This window comes from Thunnus thynnus, chromosome 6, assembly GCF_963924715.1.
Source record: "Thunnus thynnus chromosome 6, fThuThy2.1, whole genome shotgun sequence".
Classification (NCBI taxonomy): domain Eukaryota; kingdom Metazoa; phylum Chordata; class Actinopteri; order Scombriformes; family Scombridae; genus Thunnus; species Thunnus thynnus.
Genome location: NC_089522.1, coordinates 6280925 through 6302459, shown reverse-complemented (window position 1 = coordinate 6302459; position 21535 = coordinate 6280925). Strand labels below are relative to the sequence as shown.

The 21535-nt window shown below is 38.3% G+C and overlaps 1 protein-coding gene across 1 annotated transcript in view; it reads right to left on the bottom strand.

The window, feature by feature from the left end:
- Positions 1–1035: 1035 nt before the first annotated feature.
- chchd6a (coiled-coil-helix-coiled-coil-helix domain containing 6a) overlaps positions 1036–21535 on the bottom strand; it is an 84700-nt gene continuing 64200 nt past the window's right edge. Inside the window, exon 9 of the mRNA XM_067591423.1 lies at positions 1036–2538. Within this exon, the coding sequence (XP_067447524.1) occupies positions 2515–2538 (24 nt within the window). The 3' untranslated portion in view covers positions 1036–2514. The remainder of the gene's footprint in view (positions 2539–21535) is intronic.

The window sequence follows — 21535 nt, the reverse complement described above, 5'->3', positions numbered from 1 at the left end:
AGAAAAATGAGTTGAGCCTGAATGGACAAGGTCCTCAGGAAAAGCGCCACACTGCAGTGATTTTGGTCACTGGAGGTAATAGCAAGTGTGGTTTAATACTACAGCCCCTATTCTGTGAGCAGCAAACACTCCTTGGGAAGCTACTTTGTCAGAAATACAACAAAGAGCAACTGGTGAGTCAGTTTACAGTGCAGCCAAACAAACTCACAGTGTTTAAGTAAAGAAGTAAGTCTAGAATTGGCTTTTTTACATCATGTCATGACAACTGAGCTCAGATTTCATGCTGCAAGAAATGCAAGCAGTTTTCTAAAATGTCAATGCAGAAAATGACCATGCCTTGTTTTGTAGGCATATCTGGAACAACGGTTGCAGTCAGTGTTACCTGCAGTGATAAATACATTGTGTTTCCTGTGGTTTCTTCACAACAAAAGCCATGCCTGTTTTGCCAGTTGAATGCTTTTAATGTGAAGCAGCCGCTTTAGGAAATGTTGGGTTTGCATTAACAGTAACTTAATAGGAGAGTGAACTGTAAACAGTGAGGCTGGTATCAATGAAATAAAATTAGTAACACTGAATTACATATATGCATTGTTTCCTTTGAATCCCTCATGTGTGGGTAGGTAATTTAAATCCAGCCTCTGGAACTTCTGATCCTGCCACTAATATGAAAAAACTAAATGAAAAAAACTACATAGAGAGGTAGTTACAAACTGTAAAGAAGAAACTGAAACTGAAAAAAAACACAATCTATAAATTGTACCAAAAATGGGGTTTGTGTTACCAAAAATCTTAAGGGTTATAACTTTAAGCAATCAGGTCCAATAAAATTAAAGTCTTGTATACTGTGTCAGTTTAACATTCATGTGGCTCAGCCAGAGAAGGATCTGATGTTTATGCTCTTTTACTGGAGTGAATGGGGATCCATCTTGGAACATGGTATCCACTTGTCAGTACAACATAGGATGGATGAGCACAGGATCACACTTTGTAACTTCTCATCATCTGAAAAAAAACTTTGGCAAGAGACAGACAAAGTATATTCCACAGATTTTATTCATGAACAAAATCACAAGGTCTCATTTTAGTGCAATCAATTTTCTTGTCAATAATCAATATTTCTCATGTGCCTCTTCAATGTCAGACTGTAAATGTTTTCTTTCTCTGTAGACGTTTGATGTCTCATTGGTGTCATCATACTGTACTCCTTTTTCTCAGTTCACTTCTTGTATCTTCATGCAGGAACTCGCTGACACTGTATTGCATATGAAGGGCTCTTCAAGTCCTAAAGATATTTTGTTTACAAGAGTCCTGAATAAACCCACATCTGTATTTTTATAATGAGCTCTCCATCATCATCAGCTCCCTCTTGTCTAGCTGTTTTTGATTGTGTCAGTACAGTATTTCCCTTTAAAGACACTTGGACTTGATCCCTTACAGGCAAAACTCTACGGCAATCTCAAAATTATAGTTCATCTATTGAAAAAAAGTTACAGCTAACAGTTGCAGTACGTTTTTTACTGCCACCATTTTAAACTTAAAACGGTAAAAACTGAGCTTGTGAGGCTCAGTCTGAGGTGCCTAATTGGGGAATGCCCACATGGCAGGTAGTGCGTTGCCCCTTGTTGCTTCAGGAGTGTAGGGTAGCTTGTGTCAGGCTCTAACTAACTATCCACCTACCTAACCAAGGTTTCTTCGTATTTTATTATTATTCTGTAAAGCATTATCATTTCAGTTTGAAAGATGATTTGAAAGGGAATTATGTATTTCTTTCAAGGGATGAAAAAAGTTTAAATGAAACATGTTTAGCTTTGAAAAAGAACAGAAATAAAGAATATAAATTGGCTGAGTAGTCTGGAAAGAAAAACTAATGACGCAAACAAGACCGTCACAGGATATGAATGGTTTAATAAAATCATATAATACATACACAGGTCTAATGAATTTCAGTCAAAGCCAGGATTACCTGAGCTGATTCCTGTGTCATTAAGAAGTAGAAAACCATAAAATTTAAAAGCAATAAAACTCAATCAGGTCTTCTTTCAGCCAGATCAAAACATGGACGGTCCCTACGCACTCGATTCAGCTCATATCTGAAATGTTTTTCTCTTTATCCCAACAAAAGCAGCAGAGTTATGGACGTACAGTGAATTTCACATTCAGCTGATGGACGAATGTGCCTGAATGCATCTTTACAGCTCAAATCTTAGAAATGCCTTCTGCCGATCTTGTGAAATGACTGAACTAAAAGTGTACTGACTCAGACCATGAACCTAGTGTAATACACACTTTTTTTTTCAAAAGCTTCCCCGTAGAATGTAGCAGTGCAGAATAATAGAGCAACTTTAATGGATGATACCGTGGATAAATAGCATAAAAAGAATGTTTTAAAAACAAGGCATGCTAACAGCAAATCAACTCTCTTATAATTCAGAACAGGAATGCAACAGGTGCCGCTCTTACAGCCAAAATAAAAGCCTGCGTCAAATAACTGTTTTACCCTTTTCCTCCCTCTCTTCATCCATGGTTGACCAGCAAGTTCTAAGAGAAAAAGAGGAAAAAAGAATAAAGAATTAGTTTACACTCCTGTCGCATCCTCTGACCTTTGAAATGCTCTTAGGTGCAAGGATTGTCCATGTCTTCTGCGTACTTTGCTGGCTTTAACTGACCGTAACTGAAAGGTCAGACTTGGTAATAGTAGGGATTATCTCAATAATGGAGAGGAGTGAACAGGTTGACCGATGTTACTCACATCTAGATTGCTACTCCAGAGGCTTTTTTTCTGTTGCAACAAATTGCAACAACAAGAGAATTTCTCTCAACAAGTTTACTCTCAGCTTGTGTCCGTTGATGCAGTTATTGTGTTTGCACTTGTTGAATTTTATAGGCTTGTTCCCACTGACATACTAAATAATTCTGCAGTTTTTTGACCAGTGCACTTTAAAGTTTGGCGTGGGTGTTTTTGAGCTCTATTAGCTATTTTATGTTACTTTACATTCTTTATTTTGCTAATGGCATTCAACAGGTTTAGTCTCTTTCCATTATTTGTATTATTTTGTCCACCCAGGTTATATTTGGTATTTTTAAGAGCAGTTGGACATGTGGTGGGAAGAGGGAAAAATACAGTAACAGCGTTATTGGCTGGTATCAGACATGGCCAACGAAACAGCTCTTCTCATTTCTTTTCAAATAAGTGCAATCACCACCAAGGCATATAAATTGTCTCATAAAGGAGAGGAGAGTCCAGGCTGGCACCCCTCGTGGAAGGTGCAGAGTTGTTATGTGCTAAAATATCCACTCGACCCCAAATATGCGTCAAGGGTACATGAAGTCCCTTGTTGATTAAATTCACATTCATGAAAATTGTGAAAGCCTTGAAATTACAGTATTGCATAATGATTTGCACAAACAGTTTTATGTTGGAAAAAAGTGATTCGCTCAAAAAGCTTGTGCAATTGTAGATAACTTGTAATGTAGGAGAGCCCAACTGATATTGGATTTTTGGGACCGATAACAATATTGATATTTGAGAGTGAAAAAATCTGGTTAAAATGTGCTGATATTTGTCTTTTAAACATTAAACATTTTCTATACAGTAAAAGACAATTTAACAGTTGGACAATCTGTGTCAGTGCTCTTTGGTGGACAAACTATTTACTGTAATGGCAGCATCGTTTCTAAATATACCTACCTAGGGCGTATCTGAGGCATTTCTCTATTGCTTTTTTCTGACTTGTCAATAATCTCTCATGACAGAAGTGCAATGTAGAACCCTTTAAAACTATTTTGCTTGTTCTCATTTCCATCCATTTTAGCTCTAATGAATCCTTTCTGGAGGTTACAACTTAAAGCATCAGAGGGTTTTAACTAGAACTTTTAAAAGGAAGGAAAAAGGAATCAATCACCTTAAGGGTTCAATGAAGAACCTTCTGTTCATCTTCACAAATGTTCCAAAACAACCTTTTTGTGTTACTGAAAGAAAACTGTGCATGTACAAGGGTTATAGCAGGGACCAGCCTTAAGGATGATACTCAAAACTCCTCATTATGCAAGACATCTATCTGGAACCCTGCAGGGACATTTCAAGTAGATCAGGTAAATTCTCATTTATGATCTCTGTACATCTTAGCATTCAGTTCCTCTAAGGGAGACACAGTGACCTCCAACAGAGCTGTAGCCTACCAGGTCTACCTAGCTTCTATTTGAAAACATGCAATTAATCTAAGGAGTGCAACCTCCATCTTCCAACCAAAGATCAATGAGGTCCTGGAAACCATAACAAAACTTTGTCCCTGAGAGAACACGACACGTCTGATACTATGATTCCAAGCTACAGTGTACGACCTTGTCTTAAGTACGGTAAGAGGGCTCCACTCAGATCGTGTGCTTTCAATCAACACCATGAAATCTTGGCAAGATGATGCTGAGAGAGCCACAACCAATTAAGCCAAGGTGATAACTAGCCACTTGGAATTGAGATTTGCCACCAAGAAGATCCATTCCAAAATCTTGGAGAAAAACCCATCAAAATGACCAATAAGAGCTATGTGATATATAGTATCTTGTTAGTGAGGCTGGGGTTGCTCATGGCCGTTTAATAGTAGGTGACTGGCCTTCCATGTTAAGGTCAATAAACTCTTTGAAGCCTTATTAGTTATTATTTATGCTCTCCTGGCTATGATTATATAAGCTGATCACCATGGGGAGGCTTGACCCTGACTACCTCATCTACCACACAGGACTGCAACAAACAGAGGGCTAGATTTATTTAAGCTTTAGCAGCTGGTTTTCAAAAGCACATGTGACGCATTCTGCCATAGACACATTTAGTTTATTTATCAAGCAGCCGCACAGGGCTAGAGTGGCAGTTTGCATGTCATTTGAGCATCTGCCTCTCTCCTTACTACATATTCATTTTAGGGATGACTGCAAAAATAATAGGAGGAGACATGGTAACAGAGGATGATTATGTATTTCACTGGATTTATTACGGTCATTAGCAAATGTCAGTTCTGCATGGAAAATCTACTGCCTCTGAAAAGCAGGGGTGAAAAAAGCAAAGATGGGATTTACACAACCTACAAAGAGTGAATTAACCTTATTCTGCAGAAATCTAAATAACATCAGACATAGTGCACCACAAAAAATATCTTGAGAAATGCACTGTATTAGTTATATAATAAGACCAAAGCCTCGCTAACGACTCTGTAATGCTGTACTTTGTACGGGGCTTTGAGCTAAATGCTAATATTAGCATGCTATCATGCAATGCACACAATAAACCTTTTTCACAGCAGACATTTTGACTTATCATAGTAGGAAATTCACAGGTGTTATTAGTAACATTAATAATGGCTCTGTTGTATTCCAGTCAGCCAGCCAGCATGCACATCACCAGGATCCTAAAGCTGAAGCAGCTAAATGGAGTTCAGTCATAATTTACTGTATTATTTACACCTTTGCTTTTATACTTTGACATGTCAAAGTGTCTATGACAATGCTAACATGCTGCTGTTGAGCAGGTACTGTTTCCATGTCATTAGGATTCATTTTCTGGGCACCATGAATGTCTGTACAACATTTCATGGCAGTCCATCCAATAGCTGTCGAGACATTTCACTAAAAACTAAGACAGACCGACATCGCCATTCACTAGCGTGCCTGTAAACAAATGACATAATAATTATAATGGCCCATAAATAACTAGAGCAATAATTATCAATGAACACAATGTCTGATTGTTTTGTGGCTAAAGATGAATAAGTGGTTCACGTGGTTTGTGTTCATAACAATGAATTTGACCTTGACATTCAACAAATTGTGAAATCACTACAGGCTACAATAATACTTTTCTGTCTTTTGATGAGAGATTAAAAATTTGACTGCATTTACCTCAGTATTCCATTTGATATATCAGCTGTATCAACACCAAACTCCACCTCTACCTGCTGGACGTACTGCTCTGTTCCAATCTCTCTGTCTGCCTTTGTCTCCACAGATTGCTGTGGCTTGTGTATATATTGTCCCTTTTGTATGTCTCTTTATGTCACTCCATCTCTTCTTCGTTTCCCACACAGTTTGTTTGACTCCTATTGCATCAGACCTCAATAATGTAATATTATTGTTTTATGAGTAATAGTTTCATCAAGTGGAGTTAAATTGCAGCTGAATCAAGATCACTATGTTATCATTAGTTTAGTTGTGTACAAAATGAAATATATAACTATTGGATCGATTTCCATGAAATTTTGTAAAAATATTTGTGGTCCCCAAATACATCCCCAGAGGATATATTCTTATTATTTTGCAGGGCTGAAGTCTCCTGGTTGACTGGTTGATTAGTTGGTCAATATGTTCTCATCTGACCAAATTCTCATTGGTCAAATAATCGCTGTGTTGCTTTCATAAGGAGAAAAGTGGTACATCAACAGCCTTCCAGGATTAATCCAATATTTCCTGCGGTGGGAGGGACAGACTAACAAATAACCTGAGAAAATGGGGGCGTATTCAAAACACCCCTGTTGTTTTCATAACTTTAAACTCACCCAACCTAATGCAGACTGCTGGGTTTAACTGTACTCAACAATTACTGAGTGTTTACTGAACATACAGAACATTTACTGAATCAGTGTTTCTCCTATAATTATAACGAGAACCCCCACCAGGCCGAAAAAAAAGTAATTTTTTTACTGCCAAAAATAAAACCAATTCCAATTCCCACATATTATTGAAACTCTCATCTCCCTTAAATCCAGCCATTATTATTAGCAATTATTAGCCCATATTAGCGTGTTTAACTAAGATGGTAAAGAAGGTAAATATAAAATGCTGAACATCAGCATGTTAACATGTTGTCCTTGTGGCATAATAATGACGTTAGCATTTAGCTCAAAGCATCGCTGTGCCTGAGCACAGTGTCAGTCTCACAGAGCTGCTAGCATAGCTGTAGACTCTTGGTCTTGATATCTCATCATTACATCTTGTGTATTTGTGGAACCTGAGGACGAATTAAGCTTTTTCCACCTTGAAAGAGTTGTACTTTGCTAATTCACTTGTGTTTTTATGCAATTTAACTGCATCAACCTTTACAAAACTAAATAAAGATTGTGACTATCATTAATCCAAGGGTATTCTGCTAAATAATTCAAACAAACACTAAAATCTTTGGCAAATTTGCTTTGGTTTCCCAGTCAGGTATCGATCACGCTCAGTCTTGCTTGGCTTCAGAGGCTGAAGCAGCAGCAGGGATGAGGGTTGGTCCTGAATGGCTTCTGGTGCCACTGAAGTCCTACAGCTCTAGTAGCCCATGTGGAACAATGCAACAAGCTAAATTGGCTGAAGGTTTGGGGTACATTGACATAAAGCCAGCTGGTAGAGATACTGTGTGTATGAATGTATGTGCATGTGTGGGGATCTGTGTATTTGTGTGTAGAGGGCATGGTATCTGGGCTAAGCACTGTGGAGTTCACTCCAGCTGTGAAACTCAAACCATTAAAACCACAGAGAGACTGAAAGAGCAGGGTGATCAATATGGCTCCCCTCTTCTGTCCTCTCATCTCATCCCCCGGATTTCCTCTCCTCACCCCCGTTCTCTTCCCGTTCTTCTGTTCCCTGCTCCTATCTGCTCCATTCTATAATCTATGATGTTCCCCTCTTACCTCTTGATCTCCTCTTTTCTAATATCCTTTTACCTCCATCCTCTTTCCTTTCTGCTCTATTCTGCACTTGAGGAGGCACAAATAGTGGGTGTTTATAGAAATGTAGCACAATAACATAAATGCAAACCTGAGAACACATATTTCCTCTCCTTCTGTTCATTTATTTAATTCAACGTCATTTGATGCTTTAGTATGGTTATACATATAACCGTTCACTTGAAGGAGGGAAAAAACAAATAAAACTACAGATGCTCCGAAAACATGTCTACAACTTGGAAGATAAACTTAAAGATTTTAAGACCATTTTCAAGAACAAATAAAAAAAATCATTTGAAATAAATCTACAAAATAATATAAAAATACATAACAATGGAAAAAGACTCCTTTGCTGACTAGAATAAAGAAATATTTTAAACCCTTTATTTAACTTTGAAAATATTTGATAGCTTAAAACAACATAAAAAAACCCTTTAAGACTACATGTATCCTGTATTGTTGTTCCCCTCTCTAACGCAGATACCTACTGTGTTAGCTTAGGTAAGCATAAAGACTAAAAGCAGGGGAAACAGGATATACCTCCTAGAGTAGTAACATTTAATGGTACTGGTAAGCTGATTTTGAAACTTTGGACAGAGCCAGGCCAGCCGTTTCCCATGGTTTACAATCTTTATGCTAAGCTAAGCTAATCATCTCCTAGCTCTAACTTCATACTTAACCAAGCGACAACCTCCGGGGCTGAAAAATGAAGCCAATGCGGAAATGCTAAAAACCTGCATTCTCTAATGGCCAGCAGGGGGCGACCCCACTGGCTGCAAAAAGAAGTCCGATTGTATGGAAGTCTATGAGAAAACGACCCTACTTCTCTCTTGATTTATTACCTCAGTAAACTGTTTCCTAATGAGTTTATGATCTCAATCACTAGTTTCAAGTCTTCTTCAATAGAGCATGATGTTCATTTTGTAAATTATGGTCCCATTTCATTTAAATTTGACGACAAAGCAGGGTATGCTTTAGGGCGTGGCTAAGTGGTGATTGACAAGTCGCTACCATGGCGATAACATTGCTTATGTAACCATTGCCTATAGGCGTAGCTGCTGCTATTTCACAGTGTATTTTCAGTTCACTGAAGTTAATTGTAACATAGTGGTCGCTTAAAAACAGTCTTGTTCAGCGTTTGGTTGTAATAAAAGACCGATCAATGAGTTGGATGATCATTTTTTCTGGTAAGTATATTTTGTTTTAACAGTTTTAGGCCTGTTTTTTGCTAGCGAAAATTAGCATTAGCAATAGTATTATCACTGTTAACCATAGTTTGTAAATGCACCGTGCTAACCTCGCTAGCAGCTAGTGCTATGATCAGCTCCACCCTCTCATCCAAATACGGACACTTCTGGCTCCAAAAATCAAAAATGGCGATGGCCAAATCCAAGATGGCGATGGTCAAATCGCTACACTTGAGGCTTCAAAACGGCAGTTCGTAAACCAATGGGTGACATCATGGTGACTACATCTGTATTTTTTACAGTCTAGGTACTTAACAGACAGATACCAGAGTGGTATTGATCTAACTCTTTGTAAGAGAACAAATAAGAGTATCAAACTATTCCCTAAGATATGACCAATTTTTTTATTAGTGGGTAAGAAATATGTTCCGCTGTGAAGAAAAATGTCTGTACTTAAGAGATTCAATGCCAATCGATTAAGAAGATGGTAAAGACATAATTCAGCTTCTTGTCTATCATAGGCTTTGCTTTGCACTGCACATCACACAAAGGGTGATGTGCAGTGATGTTAAGCACAGCCTACTGTATGACTAAATAAATCATTTATACAATTGTTTAATGGTGTACTACTGACAGTAGCATAAATGACAAAAATGATCAGTGCTCTGACTAGTTCTAAAAATGGTATCTGTGCATTTCTACTGTATAAAAAAAACTGGTAGCACCTCACAACTCACCCGGTAACAAACTAATGGATTTCCCACCTGTCGCTCTAATTGAAGGTCCAACCTGAGTTAAAGTAGTCACTGCCTAAGAGGACATGCAGGGGTTACATCACCAACTCTGCCTTGCAGATAGCACACTGGTATCTGAGCTCCTACAACGATCCTATTTTCATTTCATGTAGCTCTTTGCTGGGGAGATCAGAGATGGCGTGAGGGGAGTGGAGAGAGAAGAAGAGGGACACGGCCAGAACACAGTAGGAGATAGAAAGAGAAAAACAAATAACAAACAGAAAGTCGGGAGAGGTAGAAGAGCAGCAGAAGTCTGCCTGTTCTCCATTCTGCCTGGCCCAGCCTGGGAGCCTTAACTCAATTGGAAATCAATTTTATCTGATGACTGACAGGCAATTGGGGCTCCCAGGTGATAGGCTGAGGCTCTGTGGTTGATAGGCCTGACCAGCCCACTGCTGAGGGATGGAGGGATGGGGATGAAGGGGAATATGGAAGAGAACATGCACTGTAAAAATTGTGTCCACTAACAAATTTTCTTTCCAGTTACCAAGATAATCAGCTGTCTTCAACACTTCTATCAAGAATACACCTGATGATTCATTTCGTTATCAGTTAATTTGTTGATTATTTAATTAGTCAAGTTGTTTACTCTATATAATGTTAGAAATCAGAATTTCTGAGAGCACAAGCTGCAACTTGTTGCTTGTTTTGTCCAACCAACAGTCCAAAACCCAAATACATTCATTTTACATAAACAGAGAAAAGCAGCTAATCTTCATATCTGAGAGTCTGGAAACAACACATTTGACATTTTTACCTGATAGATGAACTAAATATTAATCTATTATCAAAAAATCTGTTAATCCACTAATTAATTCTTTCAGCACTTTTTGAACTTTTTGACATACAGCGTGATTATGTAACATCTGCTGAACAGTGCTCCCTATGACCACAGGTTGTAATTACAGGATAATGCCACATTGAAGTTCTCTTCATTTCCCAAGAATCTCTTGAGAATAAATAGAGCTGGACATGGCATGGCGGGTCACTGCCAATTTGCCCCAGTGGCCAATTGCATTACACCAACAAAATGTTGCTGAATGTTGCATACTTGCCTGCGATGTTCAGTAATTTTATTAATGTGTTGACAGATTTGTATTGTGTATGGAATATTAATTGGACCTGAAGTTTTTATTTGATCCTATAAAAGTTTTTACATAACTCTTTTTTGATGTTAAATTTAAAAAATGAACTACTGAAATGAACAAGAGTGTGTTTAATTTCAAGTTCAAGTTCAACTACTTATTTGTGAGAGGAAGATTTTGTGATTTCTTCTTTCAAAAGCTACACAGTCTGACAACCATCTCACCTTAGCATCAGTTTTTCACATTCTCTATCTGGTCAAATTGGTGGGTTTGTGATGTGTAATTATTTATTGTCTTGTGCAGACTAGATAGAGAAGACCAGACCTCTAAAATCAATAAAAATAAATGGTGACGGCTTGGATGACATTTCTTTGACTGACATGAAAAACTTAACTGCTTCACTCCTTCACTCCTCCTACTGCAGCTACTCCAAGTGGATGGAAAATCATCTTGGAGGGTCAGATACGCCACTCACTACTGAAAAAAGCTAACATGAACACAATGCCAGACTTAATAATTAAGTAAAACAATAAGTAAAACAAAAAGGAAATTCAGTCTGATTTGGAGGCTCATGAAGTATCTCAACTCTGACATCATTTTCCTTCTTTTGGAATTGTAGTTAAAACAGAAATCTCACAACTACTTACTTGATCTTAAAGATTACATGACCCCCCTGTGTGCTGGTTAACTGTTAAGAAACCAGGGGCCACAAAAGAGAGACATGTACTGAATTGATGTGTATTAGACAATTTTAACTTCTCAGAGATTAGGATTTGACAGTGTACCTTACCGCCTAAAGCACTGAGAAGAGGCTATGCAACCATAGCCTCTGGTCATTAAACACTATAAAGCTTTGGAAGAAGTTAGTGTAAACTCACTATACCGGAGCAGCCAGTACCCTCAGGCCAATGCTAAGGCAAACTTTGTATTAGGTCAATTGGAGGCATAGATGAAGATGTAAGATTTCACTAGATCAAAAACAAAAAACAAAACAACAACAAAACAAAATTACAAAAATAGAATATGTGAATACAGGTTTACACGAGTCATCTTTTTAGCACAATGTAAATAATAAGCTAACTTTGGTACATTTGCTCGACAAAGGATTGTCAATAACTGCTGTTCAACTATAAAAAAAGCAATTTCAAAGTTTCACATGAAAGTGAACTTGTCAACACAGCTCTGGGAGCAAACAATACCACAATGGTATTTATTTATTTACAAAAGCCCAGAGAAGGAAAAAAAAAAAAATCGATCTCTTTTGGCATACAGGGTGTGAACTGGAGAGCAATCACAAAGGAGAGGCAGGCCTCAACTCATAAAGAGAAAGAGGGGGTGGAGAGACAGATGGATTGAGTGACAACAGGACACAAAAGGGAGGCTGGTATAAAGTGGACCATTCCGATAATGTTGCGGCTGCTTCGAGGCGACAAAAGCTAGTGAAAAACCCACCTAAAAGCCCTGCTGCTGTCCTCTCTTATCCCAGCTGGTGGTCTTGGTTCCACAAAACCTCTTCCTGAGCGTGCGAGAGGGGGGGGGTCGATAAAAAGCTGACCAGAATATTGCTGTGAAATGCACCCAGAAAAAACAACTAAGTGTGTCAACTGCTTATGCAGCCGTGGTGGCTTTCAACACAACACAATGAAAGGCTGTGTTGAATGATTATCAGGACCCCCATCAGGAGCTCAGAAAGAGGAAGAGAGAGTAGGGGGTCTGGTGGCACAAGCCAACAGCCGTGGTGGCGCTCAGAAAGGTCAGGGTACAGCGAGCGATGGGTACAAAAGCTGGTGAAAATGCCTCCCTCAGGAGGTAATTGTGAGAACCCTCAACTTAACCCACCCCTCATGTCTCCACATCCCCGACTCTTCCCTGGTTTGAAAGCTTTGAGGCGTCTGAGGGCCACCGAGGGCCACGAGGCAGATGAAAGAGGAAATAGAGGCTGTAGATTCGACTTAATGTGCTGTTCGACCACACAGTGCAACGCGACAAAAGACAAGGAAATACAGGAGAAGGAAGGAGAGAAAGAGAAGGATTGGGACAGAAAGAGGGGTGGCCAATAGAGACTCAGTGAGTGTCATTTGAAGAAAAAGAGTGACTGAGAGAAAGTTCCATGTGTAAGAAAACAGTGGCCAATAGAGGTGGAGGTGTGCAAATTTAATGTCTGAAGGAAGGTTCTGGACAGAACAGCTGCCACATAGTAAAGAAGACATGAATAGTGTGCACAAACAAAGGAAACGCACAGAGGTGGCACATAATGGGTCAAAACACCTGCACATGTTGTTTTCCATATCTCTATGATGCGCTTTTAAGCACTATTTTCCAACATCAACAGGGCTTCTTTGGTAAAGGAGCCATTTTTCATTCACTTTTGTATTGGCACATCCAAGCCATGGCCACTGTGAGGGCTTTCTTCTGTTAATTTAAAGAATAGACTGTTAAAATGATTTGAATTCATGATATTAAGTGAAATATTAATCTGACATATACTGTTAAATCCTATATTCCCAACATCATTGATTTGGGACTCAACTGAATAAAAAAAAATAGCACTTAACATCAGGCTGGTACAAAACCATCTCTTTTCTTAAAAAATGACTCATAAATGATTAACTGATGATCAAAATAGTTGCTGATTAATTTAATAGTTGTCAACTAATCGATTAATCAACTAATCGTTGCAGCTCTAGAGATTACCTTGAATATCTGTAATACTCACAATATTTTGTTAAGTCTTTAAAACCTAATATGTTGAGACAGAAATGTTCACTATAAATATTTGATAACTGAATGATTAATTCATATTAGGACAGTATTTTTGTCACGTGTTCAGTTTTTCCCAATGATAAACAACATCTGCTGTCCAACTCCTTTTAGACCTGGAATTTGTCAAGTCATAACCTTAAAAAAGTGACTTAACCTCTGTAAACATGCTGGTCCCAAAATCACAATGACACCTCTATGGATCTGCAGAGTTAGCCCCAAAACATGAATAATAAAGGCTTTAAGAGAGTCTGCATTGTTTCTCATTTTACTGTTATAACTACAGTGGCCAATCCTGACACCTTTGGAGAAATCTAAATGCTTTAAACTTACAGCAGGAAAGGGATCCTCATTAAAGATTTTAATTGTAGGTTTGGACACATACAACAACAGTACAGCTGAAATTTGACAGCAACTAATGAGAATAAAATTCAATCATATATCTGCTTTAAAAGTTTTACACAACACTGGCTATGAATCATGTTAAGTCGCCTCATGAACACAGACACATGCATGGACAGTAAAAGTTTAATTTCCTATCAAAATAAAAGGTATGGTTTCGTTCTGATAATTTCTTATGAAAGTTTTGTGATGCCGTTGTCTTTGAAAACCCTCAGCTTTCCATCTGATTGAGCCATTTTTCACAACACTTAGCCTGAGTCTGATGGGGAAAAAAGAAAAAAGGAAAGAGAACTCTTATTCACCACCTAAATATCTAAATGTACAGGGCTGTTATTTCACCAGAGTGCTGAATAGCTAGATTAAAAAATATAACCCACAGAGTACACAATACAAGACAGACGAACAACAAAAGAGACAGAGCGCGAGCGGATAATGATGCTTGGTGGTGATTGGTTGTGATCGGCTGTACAATGATCAATGCCAGCTTGAAAGGAGGCAACGCTGATGGTTTATGATGGAGGGAACAACTGCCAACAGTATGAAAATGAAATCAATATGTCAACTGCGGAGCAGAGAGAGAGAATTGAAAGAAGCGGCCGAGAAAAAGAAGAGGGTTTAGAAAAAGAGAAACAGACAGGAGACAAGACAGAATAAAACAAGAGAGACAAAGAGAGAGGAGTAGGCACAGAGAGAAAGGGGGGGAGGGAACAGTTGCAGACAGACGCATAAGCTAGATGAAAGGTGTTGGTTTAAAGGAAGCAGTGGCAGAAAAACAAAATTGACAGATGAAGAAAAATTCATTAAAGATAGATAAAAGAGACACTATAGTGAAAACAAACTGGCGAACAATTAGATAAACCAACTGGCAAAAGGTCTAAGAAACTTTTCTACAAACCCTTGGTGTTGATGATAAAGAATGCTCGGGCATGCATGAGTTGTGTATGCATGTATGTTCAGGTAACAATAAATATTTGCATGGACATATTCAAAAAAGTAGAAAAAGGAAAAAAAAACTTAAGGAGAAATGTCTAATGCAGCAGTTTACAAAGTAACTGTATCCCTCCATCCCTGATAATAAATTTGGCTGTTTTTCACTGAGTTAGACACTCATGACTCCAGAATCCAACTCTGTAGTGGACCCTTAACTAAACTAACCTTAACTTTAAACCAAGTCTTCACCCTAAAATTAATGATTTTACATTAAGGGGATTTGCCGCCACAAGAGAGGCAAATCCCCACAACATGATTTACGTCCCCACCAGTGGCGGCTGGTGACTTAAAAAAAAATGGGGAGGACAGGAGGAAAACCAACATGGAATCTTACAACAGACCACATCATACTATATCATTGTCCCCCACCCGATGAAATCATATGTTTACATTGTTTCTAAACAAAGAAGTGCTCATTTTAGCCGTGGAGTGGTTCAGGATGTGTCATTTTACCAACAAGGTGAAATTCAAATTTATAGTATTGTTCTATTGTGACAACAAATTTATTTATTTATTCATAGTTCTAATCAAAAACAGACAACATATCACATGATTTACATGGGTTTCCTATGTATTTTCTGTGTATAAAGAAATATATAAAGTACCACAAAGCTTGTAATGTGATACAGGTACAGATCAGTGCTGAACACTAGAAAGATTGAACACTAAAAACATTCACAGATCTAAAAGTGTAGGTTCACAACAGAAAGTATTAATGCATGTATCAAATACATGACTTACACACTCTTATCTATATGCACGACACACAAAATATAGTCTACAAAGCTGACATGTTAACACTTTTTATTCTAGTTACTTTAAGCTTATTACTCAATATAGACTCAGCTTAAAAATGAACTGAAGAAAATGTCACAAGCAAGCAGCCAGACTTTCTGCACACTCATTCACTAATCACACAACATCAACAGGTGACTGAAAAACCACTCAATTAAATATTGGATCAATTCAAAATGAATGAGTAAGTCCGTTACAGCTCACTGTAACTTCAACAAAACTAACCACAGCACATGATATCATATATATATCAACAGCCACAGAGATATTTAACCATCACAGATAAAATTAGCGACCAAAGAGACAGACAGAGAGAAGTTGTGTTTGACTCATGTTATCTGACGTTGTCTTCTTTCTTTCATGAAGATGAAGTATTCATGTCAAAACATCCATTTATGGCTGTTGGTAATCTTATTTGTTAGTAAACAGAACTTTATGGCTGCTGCTTAACCAGTCTGCTATCATTAGCAACAATGACAAACAAGCTAACTCTCCTAGTTGCTTCTCGGGTGGCTTCTCTCTCCAGCCTCCCCGGTGGCGTCCTGCCACTGCTGCACCGCCCAGTCCAAATCCATTCTCCTGTTAGCTTAACAACAGTCCTTAACAGTCCTTCCATGGATTTATAAAGAGTCCTTCAGGCTGCTACAACAAGCTAACTGTTGCAATGGCTAACGCAGGGAGCTATCTACTGCTCATTATCTACTGCTGCTACTCTGCCTTACAGTGGAGAGAATTGAAGATGAAATCTGGAAACTATCATTGGACCAACTCAATGTCAATATTGAATTCTGGTTGTTGATTGGGAGGACGTCCTCCCTTGGAGCGCCATTTTATGTGTCTTGGCCAATCATAGATTAGCATGAAAAAAAAAAAGTACATTCAATTGATGTAAGAGATCACACCCCCCACGGCCCCTACCACCACTTCACACACACTGCTCTTTCTCCTCCTGCCCTGCAGGTGTCGCTGTTGAAGCATTTTAACCAGAATTTCAATAATGGATTTTTCCAAAGAAGAGAGAAAAAATATTTTATAAATAATACTGAGATTTGGTAATGGTTTATTTCAACCAAATATTCTTTTTTATATTTTGATCTCCCTCTTGCCTCTCAAAAAATAGAGGATCAACCTCCTCTGCCTCTATGGACCAGTCTCCACTGGTCCCCACAATGTGAGGAATACCTGGACCACAAACACACACACACACACACACACACACACACACACACACACACAGAAACACACTCAAGGTCAAACAGCCAAAATGCAATGAGGGACAAACATACTCTCAAAATGCAAGCAGAGCTCAGAAAACACCATGAAAGATAAATCAATGCTATTTGAAATGTTTGTGTGAATCTGTTGCAGTCAACACCATACACCATGTCTTGAATTTTCTCTGCATTTCTAAATGACCGCTGCTTTTGTTTAAAGCCAGGGACACTTTAAAATCAATAAAAACAACTTTCACTTGCATCTACAGATCGTCTTGTCTGTGGGATCCATTGGATTTGGTGAACAAATGCCATAAAAAAAAAAAAACTTCATACTAGTGATACAGATATTTTTGTTTAAAAAAAATTAAACATTGTAAAGGAGTGTGGGAGATTCAAAAAGTTGCCGACTCCTGCTTTAGAACATACTTAAATATTAGGCTATGTGGTTTGTGTTTGAATTCATTTTTACAAATTATGTGTTCGTTCTCCTTTCAAACTTCAAACGCCCAACAGCATTCATTGATTTCCATGTGAGCCCACACACTGGCAGCATCAAGTTTGTTACAGCTATTAATTTTATTTATAAGAACATTTCATCACATATGAATAAACAAGCTACACAATCCATTTTACCAGACATGTTCAATGGTACAATTCAACTTCAGGAAAATAACACTGAAAGTAAAACTTTTGGTCAATAGACCCTTTTTCACTGCTCCACCATTATACCACCGTGTTCCACAAAGTCTTTATCAACTTTTGTTCAGCACTGTGAGCTGGGTAGAAAAAGAAAAGTTCAAGGCTTCCTTAAGGCTTTTTTCCCCCCTTGTCTGTAGGCAGTCACAGCTAATGAGGCACAAACAGACCTTCAACTGAGAACAGAAAAGAAACAAGAAACTGACAAAAATGTGCCTCAAATGAATGTCACATTTTAAAATCAATTCAACACCTTTGCAAAAACGGCAGAAAACTACCACTGAACAATTTGTTAAGATTTAAGAAGATTTAAGAGTTTTATTCCTGTTTTCTCTTGTGGGTAGGAGGTAACACTGGTTAAAGCGAGAGAGTCACAAATAGAGTGTCAAAGGATAAGTGCTATCTGCTCCATGGTACATCAACCTTGTAGAAAAGTTCTGCACTTTCAAAGAGGATAGAAAAAAGATTTTATCCCCAATTAAAGCAAACTACATTAATTTAGAAGCCCGGTGTGAAGCTCCCTTGCCTCAGATTTTAATATAGGATGATTTCTCTCAGAACAAATATAAAAATTAAGAAGAACTATGTTCCTTAATTAGGCCTAATTTAAAGAAAGCTACAAGACATTTTGTAATATTTATTCACGCATAGCGACGAGGTGAATGTGGAGTTCGACTTTGTGTACGCTTCGTACACTTTGTGTCAAAAAGTGAAGAGTAGATACTTAAGTGAAAGTGTGTGAAACTTTCTGTGTGTGGTGGTCAGTAGCAGGTCCAGCAAGCAGCTGAAGCCCCTCATTCTTCTTCATTAGTGTTGACTGCTGAGGGGCCTGTCGTCTCTCTCTCTCTCCACATCTTTTCATCCTCTGTCCATCTCTAACCCTTTCTCCACTTTTCTCCTGACAGTATCCACTCATCTTTCCTTTCCTGCTTTTTTACCTCCTGATACTCACCTTTTTCTCAAACGTTCTTCTTTCTCGTTTCATGTTTCTACCCCTCACTCCTTGCCCTCATCTGAGTCTTTCTCCTCCATCTCTCTCTCTCTCTCACCAGCACTCTATCCACATCTCCCGCCATCCCTCCTCTCCCTCCACCTCTGTTCTTTAACTGTCCACCTCCTCCTCTTCATCATTTTCCCCTCCTTTCTGCGCTGCGCCTCATTTTCTTCCCTCTCTCCCTCAATTGTTCCCTGTCATGTTTTCTATGCACTTACTCTTCTTCTCCCTCTGACTACTCATATTTTCTCTTTTTCTCTATTTTCTCTTCCTCTACTTTTCCCTCACATTCATTTCTCTTGTTTATTTTCTTGTAATGTCTCTGCAGCTTTGCACTCAGTCCTCATCAGAAGGTTCATCTCTCCTTTTTCTAAACTCTTACTTATTTTTTTCTCCTTCATACTGCCTGCAGAGGAAGCCTGTTCCATTATTTGTTTCACATGAACTGATCTCTAGCTTCTGCCAGGAACATTTAATCTCAGCTTTCACTTCATACCTAATTGTTTCTTCTTTCTCATTGCTCTCTTGCCATGCTTTAATGTTTGCTTGTTCCTCATCCTATATATTCCTCTTTTTCTATGCCCAGTCTTTGCCATAGCCTTTCTCTTTTCTCTTTCTACCGTTTTTTTTTTCTTCAGATTTGTATAAATCTACAGCAGGTTGTTTTTTGTTCTTCAATACTATTCTTTGTCCTCAGCTTTCTCTTTGTATTTTTCTTCAGTTTGTTTGTCTATATTGTTATCTACTAGCAGAGTAGCTGAGCTGCTGTGATCTTTGTACCGGCATGAGTCCTGTTCAATCAACAATAAAACTGAATGTAAAAGAAAAAAGAAATCAATACTAGGTTTCATACCGCAGTGATTCAGTGGCTTTGCGAAAGTCAGTGTGCATTCAGATCGGCAATAGACACAGATTTATAATCAGTATATCAGTATTGTCAATAGGGCTTTTCTTTGAGAATGGACTTATCAGAACTTGATGAAACTATTTTCTTTTTCTCCGTATCTTCTGCTGTGCTATCCGCAGGGAATCATACTTGCACACTAAGCGAGCCACAGAAAAAGCAGACAGGCTCCTGCACAACAGGCTGGGCCATTTTGAATCACAACAGTGTTCCTAAAAATTCTATACCATTCCTCTGTGGGTCCACAGAAAGCTCCCATGCATTAACTACAATCCTGCCCTGCTCTAATGTTCTGAGGGGGACAGAATACTAGAAGCCCTCTCTCAATATAATGCAATTCAGTACATCAACAACCCAGCTCTGGTGTAATCACCATGGAGTTCAGTCAACTACTATCTGACACAATGGCAACAAAAACAGAACATTACATCTTCATAAAGTATTTACCTTTATAAATCAGGGCTGTTCAGCTTTATAAGTCAGAGCTTTTAGATTTTACAGGTGGTGCTTTTATAAGAGGACATTAGACCTTAAAAAATAAAAGTTTAGCTAGATTGTGAGGGAAAAAATCTGTCACTCTGAGTACAGTATCGGTGGGATAGTCAACAGAACATCTTACTTTGTGACGGTGAAGGTCCCCTAACCTTAAAGCAGCTATAAACGATATATTTTAATATAACAATGTAAGAGTGATGCTCAAATTAATGAACCTACATGAGAGCATTATCACTCAACTCTGCAGCTCCCTTCAGCTTTACAGAGCTTTATAACGAGTTTCACCTCATTGTTTCGCTGTCCAGCTGCAACTTTACTGTTTTGATTCACTCTCAAGGCTCTCATAGCGTTGTATTCAGCTGCAGCAGGCAGCTGCTACACTACCTGCTTAGCACCAAACTACAAAACAACACAGTTTGCGACTAGCTGGTGAATATAGTGGAGGATTTAACAGCTAAAGAGCCAGATATTTCCCTCAGGAGTTGGTAGAGAACAAAAGCAGAGCTAAATGAGAGAATATTGGATTTACATTCACCATTTAGACAGAAACACGACTCCAAATGAATGATAATGTTGCTCTGTAACTGCTGGATGTGGAAATAAGCAACTGTTTGCTACCTAGTTTGCCATTTCCATGTTAAAAGGTGATGGTGTGACAGTAATGTGTCCACAATTTGTTTCCGCTGCCTCCAAGTTGCCAAAAAAAAAATCAGTTCATGCAGGTTTAAGTACTGATTTTAACTCCAACTATGATGTTTCCCTAACCTTAATTAAATACTTACTTTAACTTGAACTAAGATCTTTTCCTACACCTAACCAAGTGATTTTTGTGCCTAAACCTGATCAAGCCATGACCATAGCATTGTCACATCATAAAACATATTTAGTTTTCAATAGTGATTTATAACGTTTTGGTAGTAACAGACAAATTGTGTCGACCTGACTGAAACAGTCAGTTATAACTTAGTATGACATAAAATCTTTGTTGTCCTACCCACTATTTCACCTGCCTGTAGCCCTGGATGGGATAATGTTAATGACTGAACAGTTAACAACCCAATTTATTAGCTAAGCACAGGAAAAGGGGGAATCTAAAGTGTAAGTAATTGCCCCTTCCCACAGAAAGGGAACGTCAATCTTAATGCATTGGATGATTTTGGGAAAACATCTTACAATATGATAGCTGACAAAACTGACATCTCTTCAGTAAGTCCTCCTACTCCCTTCTGTACTAGAGACTGAAGAGTTCAACAACTTGGTCAGCTAATCAAGAACATAGGAAAAGGAGGATTACAAATTGCAAATTTAGTACAGTTGTGCACAGAGGTATACTCACAAGGTATAGTCAGTCTCCTTTTTCTCTTGATGGTTTTTATTTCTAGGTCTCCTATCTAACAGTTGTTAAGCTAGTCAAAGTTTTTCTGTCCTGTATTGCCTTGGTCACCAGTAATTAATGTTGATATACTACCACTGGTCAGTTGGTTAGCTTTCGCTGTAATGCGAAGCATATTATCTCTTATCAAGC